This window comes from Leishmania braziliensis, chromosome 27, assembly GCF_000002845.2.
Source record: "Leishmania braziliensis MHOM/BR/75/M2904 complete genome, chromosome 27".
In the NCBI taxonomy this organism is placed as follows: Eukaryota; Euglenozoa; class Kinetoplastea; order Trypanosomatida; family Trypanosomatidae; genus Leishmania; species Leishmania braziliensis.
Window position 1 is genome coordinate 227,866 of NC_009319.2, and position 11,846 is coordinate 239,711.

The 11,846-nt window shown below is 52.3% G+C and overlaps 1 protein-coding gene across 1 annotated transcript; it reads left to right on the top strand.

Annotated features, from left to right (window-relative positions):
- Window positions 1–10,255: 10,255 nt before the first annotated feature.
- On the top strand, window positions 10,256–11,846 carry LBRM_27_0620 (putative calpain-like cysteine peptidase; the record flags this gene model as incomplete). The annotated part of the gene is made up of 1 exon (XM_001565771.1): window positions 10,256–11,846. A coding segment is annotated over one exon (1,591 nt), but the record flags the coding sequence as incomplete, so codon positions are not given.

An 11,846-nucleotide genomic window follows, 5' to 3' on the forward strand; every position in this document is an offset into this window, starting at 1 on the left:
CCTGAGGCTCGGCTGTTGCCCAGCCTGGTACTCTGCGGTGCAGTTCCGCCGCCGCCTCTCTCTCTCTCTCATTTCAATGCGCTCTTTTTTCTCGCTTGAAGGGGCCTTCAGTGACACCCATGACAGTGGGGTGTGCATTGGCTTGTCACTCGCTTTTTTGCTGCTGGTCTGTTATGATTTGTTTCGATGTGGGTGCGCACTTGCAGTGCTTCTTCGTCGCTGTTTTCCATCGATTTCCGTGCAGGCCACACACACTGGGGCGAAGGCCGCTCTCTGTCGCCATTCGCGACAGTCGGCGTCCAGCGATGGAGATGAAAGGCACACAGGCCCCTGTCTAACCAATGAGTGCGAAAAGAGGACTGACTCGACGAGGAATAGTGGCGACTGTGCTTACCTGGTGAAGGAATAAAGCAGCACGACGACACGTTCATGAACGCGTCAAGTGGTTTTCTTTCTCTTTTGCAGGTTCCACCTTCCCTTCCGCTTTTCTTGGGCTTCTACGACCTCCTCCTCAGCGCTAACGATGTGGAGCAGGAGGAAGAGGAGGAGGCCAGAGTAGCACTAACAAAGACGCAATCGTTAAAGCATGCGTGGTCCAACAACAGAACTTCTCTGGTCCCGTTGTTTCCCTTCCCCCCTTTCCTTAGTGTTTTTTTCTCCTGTGCACGGATGCGTGGGTGTCCCTCTTCTTCTCTCTGCCACATTTTCGTTGTATCTTTTCCTGTGGACCTCAACGAGACCGCCATGCCCACGTCTCTACATTTTATGCTTAGTTTTAGCGTTGGACTTCACTCTCTTGTCTTACTCTACATTCACTCATGTATATATTTCTATACCGATACACAGACACATGTCTGTGTATTGTGTGCGTGTGCCTATGTATGTGCCTAGTCGCCATGGTGGCGCTCCTCTGTTGCGAGTCAGATGCCGGCTGAGGCGACTGCATTGCACTGAGAAATAAAGGGGCGCCTGTGGGCAAGCGTGTTTCTCTGCATGCGAATACCGCCACACTCGCTCTCTATCGAGGGGGAGGACTTCCGTTGTGGACGTCTCTCTCTTTTTTTTTTATGCTTTTCTTTGCAGGCGTTGCCTCATCACCCGAGAGCGTCTCTGCAGGAAAGTAGTCGACAACAGAAATGAAGCGAGGCCTCTCGTGGTGTTGGATGTTTCCGTTTAACACACTTCTGTGTGCGGTTCTTGTTTCGGGTCGCTCTTTCTGCCATTGCTGTTGGTGGTGGTGATGGTGGTGCTGTCGTCACTTGCAAGCGCAAGTGGCTCCTAACCTACGGCCAATGCGAAGACACGCACGTGGAGGAGGAAAATGTGGAATACCGCTACTGTTGTGTGGCCTCGTGACCTCTGTAGCTTTCTCTTCTACTCCGCATTGTTTCCTGACAGTGCCATGTCTGCCACGTATTTCGTGTGCTTGGCCAGCGATGGCGAGGCAGAAGAAGCGAGAAGGACTTCTGCCAAAAGGTGGAATGAGCATCAAAAGCAAGCAACGATCGGCAGCACACAATTACTTTCCATTTTACTACCCGAACCCGCAGTATTGTTGGTACCGAAAAGCGACGGAGGACGAGATCAGTTGCAGATAACTTCACCACAGGCTCACTTCCTCTCTTCACACGTTGTGGTTGGGTTTGACATGCATTGGAAGCGCTTCGAGGTGCTTTGAGTAGAAGGCGCTAAGTCCCTTTGGTGTGTGTGCGTGTGTGTGTGTGTGTGTGTGTGTGTGTGTGTGTGTGTTCTCCTCGTATGTTTCACTTTGTCTTCTTCCCCCACCCTTCTATTCCCTGTTTGTGTTTCTCACCCATACACACTCCTCCTCCCCCCCCCCTCCCTGTTCTCCCTAGCGTACCCCATAATTGACTGCGTGACACCTCTCCCCTGCGCATGGGAACGCGAATGTGTTTATTAATGCTACTCTTCTATTCTCTCACTCACTTTTGGCTTTGTTTTCTACTTTTCTCTCTCTCTACATGTCCTATGCTATATTTTTTTTTCCCCCCTTATTGGCACACTTTGTTTTGTTGTCTCATACGCGCGCGTGCGTGCGCCTGTGGCTTCCTGTGTACCCCTCGCCGCTGTGTGTGTGTGTTTGTGTGTGGATATCTGGCATCTTTCAATTTTTCCCTCATCGATCTCTTGTTTTCTCTCTCCTTTCGTATGACGTTTGTTTTGTCTTGTGGACAGTGGAGAAGGTCTATGCGCTCGCTGGACAACTTCCTCAGCGTCCTCTCTCCTTAGTAGCTTTCGCACTCACTCCTAGTCGTACATGTGGGTCAACAAAGGACGCCGTCCGCGGTGACACGGAGGAAAGGAGCAGGCACACTTGCATACGTGCGACATGACCCAGAAAGAGTGTGTGTGGTTGGCGCTAAAAATTGGCAGTAATGCTCCTGGTGCGCTATTTGTGGGGGAAGTGGGAGTGGGAGGGGGGGGGAAGAGGCATATTTCACGCTTCTCGCCTTGGTTTTACTTCTTTTCATCTCTCTCCGCCTTTTGTGTGTGGGTTTCCTTCGCCACGGCTCGATTTTGCTGATGGTGCTCTTTTTGAGCCTTGTGTGTAACGCACATGCACTCGCTCACCCACGCCCTGGCGACTTATTCTCTCCACCCTCCTTTATCTAAGTCTTCTAGAACTTCTGGGGAGAAGCAGTGAAATTCAGAGGCGCAGAGTTGGCAAGGGGAGCGTCAGGAGGAAGGTTCAGGTCCAGTTCCATCCAAGGAATAGGTCAGTGGTGGCGTGCTTTGGTTGAACTGCTTCAGAATGATTGAAAAGGCGCGTGCACCTCTTCGCGCTTCTGTACTCAGCTCTCTACTTCACCCTTCCCCATGCCCCGACACTGAATGTACAGAGATAAGACATGAGGGGGGGGGTCTACTGTCTTGGGGAAGCAGTACACCAATGCTATTCTTATGTTATTCTATAGACACCGTGAAGGGCAGCAGAGATCTGTCGACTTTAGCGGAATGTGGCGGGTGGTGGTGGCTGGTGGCGGTTGTAAGCGTCGTAGACACATCGTCGTGCCGATCTTCGTTATGCCCATGCGCTGCCTCTACTTTTTCTTTTTCTCCCGTTTGTCGCTTTTGCTTCCCCTTTCATTGCATGTGCGCTGTGGACGTCTTCTCTCTGTTTGCTTGTATCGAATTTCTCTGTGGAATGTTGGGTGATTGCACCTTTATTTCGCACCTCACCCCATTCCCTCAGTGTCAAGCGATGCGCCAGCGCTCGGGGTTTTTCTCTTTCTGTGCCCTTCATCCCCTCCTCTCTCTCATCAGTGCATTCTAGTCGATCAGGGTGCATTGATTTTTCTTTTCTGTTTCAAGCCCTCTTGTCTGCTTGTGCGTTGGCGCTGCCTCGACGTTTGTCTCCGTGTGCCTTTGCTGTTAGCCTTACCTTTGTGCTCGTCTGGTCTACCTTTTTTGTGGTTTCTCCTTTCGACCGCCGTGAAGGAAAAGGCAAAACACGAGCGGCACTTCAAAAGTTTGTTGGGGCAGTGGCTCAGGTGAGACACTGAGACCCCCCTCCTTCTCACTTCTTCTTCACTCGATGCTGAGACGCTCACCACAACTGATGTCGCCGCCTTATTTTTCTTTTTCGTTTCTTTTGCCATGCTTAGCCTTTCATTTGCCAGGACCATGGCACCGATTGCGGCTCTGGTTGATGTCAGTCTGTGGAGGGGATGGGTGTTCTCACTCTTTTGGGGGGTCTGTGTGTGGGTGTGTTTGAGGTCGTAGTGCTTTTCACGTTCTCCTGCTCCTTCTCTTCAAGTGTGAACCATCGACGTTTTCTTTTCTTGTTTTCATATTCTCTCCCTCTCTCTATTCGTCGCGTCTTTCTTTTTTCCCTTTCTTTTCTTTGTTGCCTCTTTGTCTTCCCGTTGGTGGTGGGTACGTGCAGCTCTCCCCCTTCTCTCTGTCTCAACGGAGTTTTCTCTCTCTCTCCCTGTCATTTACCCCTTTCAGCTCTGTCTTCGACCTTCTTCTCTTGTTTTCCCTTTTTCCTCTTTTCTGGCTCACCTCTTCTCTCTTCTCTCTTCCCCTCCCTCTTTGCCGTTCTTCTGCTGTCCCTTTCATCATCTTGACGTGAAGCTGTTATGGGAGCTCCGGTCGAAGACAGGCGAGTCAAGGAAGGGAGGGAGTATTGGAATCATCTCCCCTTAGGTGTCCCAGTAGTGACCAGAATGATGCGCGCTGTGTTCATGCCCCTCACGAGCAGGGTAATAGGGTGTCACCTTCGCAGGAGTCAGTAAGGGTGATCGTGCGTGAGGACCTTGGGGTGAGGTGAGGGAGGGCGAGGTGGAGGCAGGGCTCCGGGGCGAGAGAGAAGAAAGACGTCTCTTGTTTACGGAGGATTCTTATTTTTTTTGTTGTTGTTTTCGGGCCTCCTTCCTCGCTCTCTGTTTGACGACCTCTCCCCAACGCCCCAATGCACACTGTCGCCATGCGCGTGTGCATATGCCTATGGTGTGCATTGGTGTCCCTCGCTTCATCAGTTCTTGCTGTTGCCTCACCGCCTTTCTTTTTTTTTTGTTGGTTCCTCTTCGCCACCTTTGTTCTCTCTCTATCGCAGTGGACTCTTCGATTGAGGAGCGGTGTGCCCCCCTCCCCCCCCAAAAGAAAACACACAAAACGGAGGAACCGAAGGGGTGCGCTGCTGTACGTATGTCACTACTTGGTGTGACAGCATACCTCTGCGCAGGTGCCTGTGTGTATGTGTGTGCTGTAAATCTGAGTAGGATGAAGAACTAGTGGGGTTCAGACGCAGTAGCTCTTGGCGCTCGACCCCCCGAACCCTCTTCTCGGATAATGCCGGGTTGGTGGACTCACCACACAACCACACCCACATACAGGTATGCAGAAAGGAAGCGCTGAGGAGGACTTGCATTTGGCAACCATGTTGAGGCGCTAAAGAGCAAGTCGTAGGGAGATGTGTGCAGTGTGGTGGCCAGCAGCCAACTGGAAAGGACGCTGCTCTTTTCAGAAATGCGAGTCCCCCATCGCCCTCTCCTTTGCCACCCTCTCCTCAGATATATTAATCTTGCTGATTTGCCCAGTTCGGTGCTCTCTTTCTATGTATTCCGACACCCTTTGTGCTTACTGTGTTTCTTCCCCTTCCCTTTCCCCTTCCCCCCCCCCTCCCCCTTGCTACTTGCTTTACGCCGGCGAGCTGACCAAATTGCGTCAGCGTACTTGCGTGTGAGGAGGCACTCGCATCGGCCGGGTGCTTGATGACCTGGTTGGGTGGCATGTCTTCTCCTCTGTGTGTGTGTGTGGGAGGTTCCCTGTGCGTCTATGCAAGTAGCGTGTTGGGTGTTGTGCCTCTCTGTACTTGGAGGAGCCAAGAGGTCGAGTGCGGGGCGGGAGGAGTGCCAGGTTTGAGGCAGACGTACCCACCCCCATGGACGTATATGGGCACACCCGTACTAAGTTGCCTGTACCTCGTTTTTACCTCTTTTTCTTTCGAACCCAAGCCCTCATTTTGTTTATTTATCTGTCATGCAGTGTCTTAGTGGTTTACATGCGCCTGTTCTCTTCTCTGTGGGGTCTCTCCACGGGAGTTCGTATGAGCACGATAGACTTACGTCCTTCGTGTGTGTGTGTCTCTCTCTGTCTGCGTATGAATGCTCACATCATGGGCTATCGGAGTGTTTGCAACGAGCTCGATTTAGTGCTTTGCTTGTTTGTTTCGCGTAGATTGGCCATGCTTCAGCTTTTCTGCACCCAACCCTTCTTTTCCCCCCTTAATTTATCTTCTCTCTCCATTCTTATTTCTGCTGCATCTTCTTCAATCGTGTTCGTTGGTATTCTCCCTCCTCTCTCTCGTGGTATTTGGCTCGATTCCTGCGCGTCTGTGTCCCACAACGGTGCTGCCCTCTTTACCCCCCTCTCTCTCATTTCCGCGTTTTATTCGCGAGAAGGGTTGCCTCTGCATATCGGAGGAAAAAAGGAAATACGCCACGACTCTATGGCGTCTTCCTTGTGAGCATGAGAAGAGATTGGGGTGCACGCACGCACACACCCATACTTTGCTGATCGGCTTTAGTTCTCTTCGCTCTGTTGCTTTGGCGTCAAGTTGTAGCACCTCTCCTTGGGCTTCCTGCACGCACACGCCCCCTTATCCGTTCTTTCCTACTCTCGCTTCGACAGTGATGGGGTTGCTCTCGTATCGCCCGTACCCGATGCGTTGCCACTGTTTCGCTTTATTTTCTTTGGCTACCACAACGAAACAGCGATGGAGGTCGCGCGATGCACGCGACAGTCTCACACTGGGGGAAATCGTAGTGACCGAGCAAGGCTAGACGATGGAGGAGGGGGGGGGTAATGCGAAGATCGAGTGCCCGTAAGTTGTGCACTTTCGCGGCAGTCCGGTAAAGGGAAGAGAAAATGACTGAACATAGTAAGGCGAGGAAGACCCCTGAGGAAAGACGAGACACTCTCCCTTTCTCCCACTCTCCTATACGAATAGAGCCTCCGCATACCACTGCGATGTCGAAGGAACACATGCTGAGAGAGAGAGAAACAGGGAGCCGAGGATTAAAACTGGTAGAGCAGCACAGGGGGAACAAAGGGTCTGCCAACGTATGGGCAGTGTTGGAAAGGGAGCATTTAGGATGAACTGGCATGTCTTGCCGGAATCGACAGAGGAAAGAAATGAGGAAGATAAATAAGAGGCCTGCTGGTGTGCAAGAGAGCGAGTTTTTCGTGTTACCTCTTGCCGAAAGACCCTTAGTGAGAGAACGAAGGGGTGAAGAGCAACCGCACAGGCAAATAGCCCCGTAAGAGAAGAAAAAAAACAAATGTGACAAGAGAACGTGACACGTATGCGCGCGTGTGCGTGTGTGTGTGTGTGTGTGTGTGACGTTTTTCCTGCCCATGGCACACGAAGAAAAGGAGAGCAGTACAGCCAAGAGAAAGTAAAGGCTGAAGGGTGGTCAGAGATGTATAGGAAAAACAGCAACAGCAAAGCGTTTGAGAGGTGCGTCCTCTGCCCTGCCAATTTGCCGCGTAGTGTCTCTCTCTCTCTCTCTCTCTCTCTCTCTCTTTTCTTTGTGCTCCTTCAGTCCTTCGGCCTTTTTGTTTTCTCTTTTCACTTTGCGCTACTTTTCAGTTTTGAAAGTCTCGTGTGCACCTCTCGATTGCGTGTGCACCTCGATTGAGTCTGCATGACCGGTGTCTTTTCTTTATTTGTTGTTCTCTGCGAGGTGTGTTGAGTCTAGGACGAGGCAGTCTAGAGCGTGGGTGGCCCACGTACATCGGACAGTGCCACGCACACATGAACATCCACGCGCACGCCGAGAGACGTTCCTCTCTTCTCTATTTTGCGGTGTTACGACTTTCAAACAAGGCCAACAAAACCCTGAAAGGAAAGGCATGTAGGCGAGAAGGGCGCAGCCGCAGTTAGAGATGCGAGCGGGCGCCAGAGGGCCTATGAGTGGCACTGCTTTGTGGTGTTGCGTTCATTGTCTTTTATGCGTCACTTGCGCATCATGATCGATGCCTTCTCATGCAATCACATTGGTGAGGTCTTGTGTGTCGGACAAGAGGCCTGTGTACGAAGATTGTGTGGTGAAGCGCAGTAGCGTTAGCGCCGCTATAGCTCTCCTTCGTGCTTCACCTCATCTCCACGCGCCCCTCTTTGCAAGCGAACTTGGTCACTGCCACTGGTGTCTCTCGCTTCCTGCCCACCACGCACCTCTGTATGCGCATACAGATGTGTATATGCGCGGTATAAGACTCACATCATCGTCTCCTTCTTCTCTCTCCACTTTTGGCTGCTTTCCATCCGGTGCCCCCTCTTGCCGGGACTGACGTTCCTCACATTCATATTTGCCGTCTCCGTTCTTTCTCGCAGCTCTGGAGACGTCACTGTGAAGCGCAACTCCATTTACGCCCACTACCCAAACAGACCCCCTCCCCTGCTCGAGAGAGGAGGTACGCCATTTCTATAAACAGAGCACAAGGAAACCATGCACGAAGCCGTGAGTTATCCAAGACCCTCACATCGGCTCCCTTTTCCTTGTGCTCTTTGGTTGCTCTTCGTTCTCCTCCACTTTGTCTGCTCTTCTTTCTCCGCTACTGCACTGCAGGTATAGGCCGCGTCGTCGGGGAGCGGCTGGAGGAACGGAGAACCGAGTTTGCGTGTGTGTGTGTGTGTGTGACAACGAACAGCGGACGAAACGAAAAGGAACAAGGCGAGGAAACACAAAACAAACGCCAGCAGTCTCGTGCACATTTCTTGTGTGTGTCTCTTCCTTTCGCCATCTTTTCTCTGACGTGTTCCTCCGCACCTCTGTTGGTTCTACTGTCTTTCTCCGACTCCCTCTCTCCCGCGCGTTTGCGCTGTTTGCCGTGTCGGAGGCGTCTGTCTTTCTTCTCTCTTTCTTTTTTCGTTGCTTGCGCTCTGCTGCAGTGTCTCGCTGGCCCTCGGTTCCCCTGCGATCCAGTCGCTCCTCCTCCTCTCCTGCAACGGTATGGAAAGACAGGAAAGCACACATACGCTCACAACATCGACAAGAGCGTTCACCGTCATCGAAAGGTGCAGAGTCAGTGAACACAGAGAAAAGCAAAACCCACCTCCTAAATCTCTCCTCTTTGCACCCTCCTAAGGGAACACCACCACGACCATCTCCCTACGCGTAGAGGCCTACATCGCTGAGGGTCTTGTGGGCAGCGTATACCAATGAGCGATACACCCACGCACGCGTATACGAGACTGAGCACACTTCCTTCCGTTTAGGTTTCTTTCATTATGTGAGCCAGCGAGGCGTCCGTGCATCGAGTGAAATACAAAATATATATATATATATATATATATATATATAACGAGACAGACGTAAACGAACTCGCGCTCGAGTCGGGAATCGGATTGGAGGGGCTTTCCGCTTCTACTCCTTTGCGTTTTGTTGAGCTTGGCCAATCTTGTGAGGCGTACGCCTTTCTTTCCCAAGTACGAAAGGATGTGCATCTCTCCACCTCCACCTCCACCTCCCCCCCCTTTCCTCGTCCCACACCTTCCTCGACCTCTTCTTCACTAATCCCTCTTTCTCTCTCTCTCTCCTCGTGCTGAGCACGTGTGTTTTTACGCTCGTGCCCTCCCAACGCCTTCTCTGAGTAGTTTCTGTTCTCATTTTTTTTTGCTATATTTGTGTCGCAGTGCTGCCCCACCTCTCCGGTTCACACTCCCGGCACCACGACCACCCAGACCCCTCACCCGCCTCTCCTCCGCGTGGCCGACTCCCTTTTTTGCCTCTTTGCTTCATCTCGTGTGTGTGTGTGTGTGGTGGTGGTGGTGGCCATCCTCCTTTGCATCAAGAAGAGTTACGCGTGTACGCCCACGTCTGTGCAAAGGGCCTGCGCTTTCACAACAACAACATCAACAACGACTATATATATATATATATATAGACGTACATGTTTAGTTTAGCTTACTTTGTTCTTTCCTTCCCCTTCCCATAAACGCACAGGCGCACCCCACCCGTTGCACCAGAGTGCACAATCCAGTAGCCAACACAGGACCACTTTTGTTGTTCTTTTCGGTGGTGACTGCAGTCGTTGGTCCTGTCGCTGCCTTCCTTCCTGAAAGGTTGGATACGGCGCTTAAGCGACGATAGGCAAGCACACCCCCACAGTCCTATCTATCCTCCTACACTCTTCCCTTGTACATAGCCATTTCCGCTTCTAGCGTTGTCACTTTTCAGTCAGCCTCCTCAGCTTCTTCTTCTTTTTTTTTTTTTTCGCAGTTGTTTGGTTCGATTCCGCTGACTTGCTGTTCACTTCTCCCCCATCTCCCTCCCCCTTTTTTTACGGCCTTTCTCTTTGTTTAGTTTACTTGGAAACGAAGGAGTCTCTCTTTTTTTTTTATGCCACGTCGGTTCGCTTTGACCCGCCTCGCTTCTGTGTATCGCTCGTATTGGTGTTGCCTTGGGTCTTAGAGAGCTGACCTGACTACATCTTGTCCCTCCACGCCCCCCCACCCCTCCTAGCTCCTTTCCTTCCCTACTCAAGTCCTTGCTGAGCTCACGTGGCGATCGCTCTCCTCGGAATTTCTACTCTTTCTTGCTATTCGCTTCTTTATGTTATCACGCTGATTTTATTCTTACTATTCATTTGTCTGCGCCTTGTCGTGTTCCTGAAGTGGTGACAGTAACCACACACGCAAAGCCTCTCTCCCTCAGCGCACCTGAGGCAACCCCTAGAAGAAAAGGAAAGGCCCCTTGACCTCCCTTCTCTCTTTACTTCGATAATCATGTCGTCATTCTTTGAGGAGGTGCCGGACAGCAAAACGCTCTTCAAGGACACTGAGTTCATCGCCAATAGTCATCATGTGGCAGACCAGTGGGTCCCCATTCATGACCTGTATCCCGATGGGGCTGAGAAGCCGCTGCTGCCCGAGGTTTTCTCGCGTGAGCAGTTCGGCCAAGGCAACCACTACGAGTGCTTCATGATCTCTGCCCTCGCAACGCTTGTGCGCTTCCCTGATGTGATCCGCAACTGCTTTGTGACCCAGAAAGTGCGCCAGGATGGCCGCTACACGTTCCAGTTCTTCCGCGGGCGGGAGTGGGTGAGGGTCGAGATCGACGACACAATTCCCTTAGAAGACGATACAGCGTTGTACATGCAGTCCCCGACGGAGCACTGGTGGCCGCTGCTGCTGGAGAAGGCGTACGCGAAGTTCTACACCGCCTACGACCATCTCGAGGGCTGCACACTGCAGGAGACCTTCCACGACCTGACTGGCAACCCGGTGCTGAACATCCCCATGGACGCCAAGCTGGCTAAGGCAGCTGATGTCGATATTGGCGATGGTCAGTACTGGCTGTCGATGGGTGAGTCCCTGCTACGCGGCGACTACGTTTCGTCTGCCCTGACGAAGGACGCGGAGCTTGAAAGCATCGGCATGCAGTCGGAGCAGCAGTACGCCATTCTGGGGATCTTTTCCCTCACTGGATCTTCGGTGTTGGACGACATTGTGGTGCACCTGCACAACCCCTTCGAGGACGAGGAGTACGAGTACACCGGCCCCTTGAACAAGAGCGACTCCAAGTGGTCCGCGAAGCAGCGACATCAGTACTCGGTTGACGACCGCCATTCTATCTTCATGCCGCTGAAGATGTTCCTCAAGTACGTGAACTCGATCCAGTGTTGCCTCATGCGCACCGACGATAATGGGGTGCAGGCATATAGCACCACCTGGAAGGGTGAGTCGGCCGGCGGCAACCCGACCTTTGCCTCATGGCGCAAGAACCCCCTCTTCCTGGTGCAAAACAGTGGACCAACAGAGATTAGTGTGGTCGCGATGATACAGCAGGAGGATCAGCGTCGCTTTGCTGACCCGGATGCCGGAGCAACCTATGTGCAGTGTGGTCTCGTCATGGTCAGCTCCACCTACCCGAATCCGATCCCCACCTTCTGGGTCACAGGCAACAACCACAAGCCAATCTTTAAGAGCCTCTTCCTCAACTCGCGTGAGGTGGCCAATACCATCACCATTCCGGCGCACACGACATGTTATCTTGTCCCCTCCTGTATGCACAAGGGCGTCGAAACCAACATTCAGCTCTCGCTTTATCGCTTCAAGGATCAGAATTACTCTCAGTTTTCAGTGGAGCAGCTGGCCATTCCGAGCATGAACTGGTCCAGCCCCGCTACCAAGAATGTGGAGCTGTGCCAGAAGGAGAAGGACCGGGTCGACTTCTACGTTGATGAAGCCACCGATGTACACATCCTTCTCCACCAAACAAAGCCCTACGTCAGCAAGTCGGGCGGCGACGCCATGACGGAGGATTACATGGGTATGTACCTCTACGACGACACGGACCGCAGGGGTTGCGGGTGTG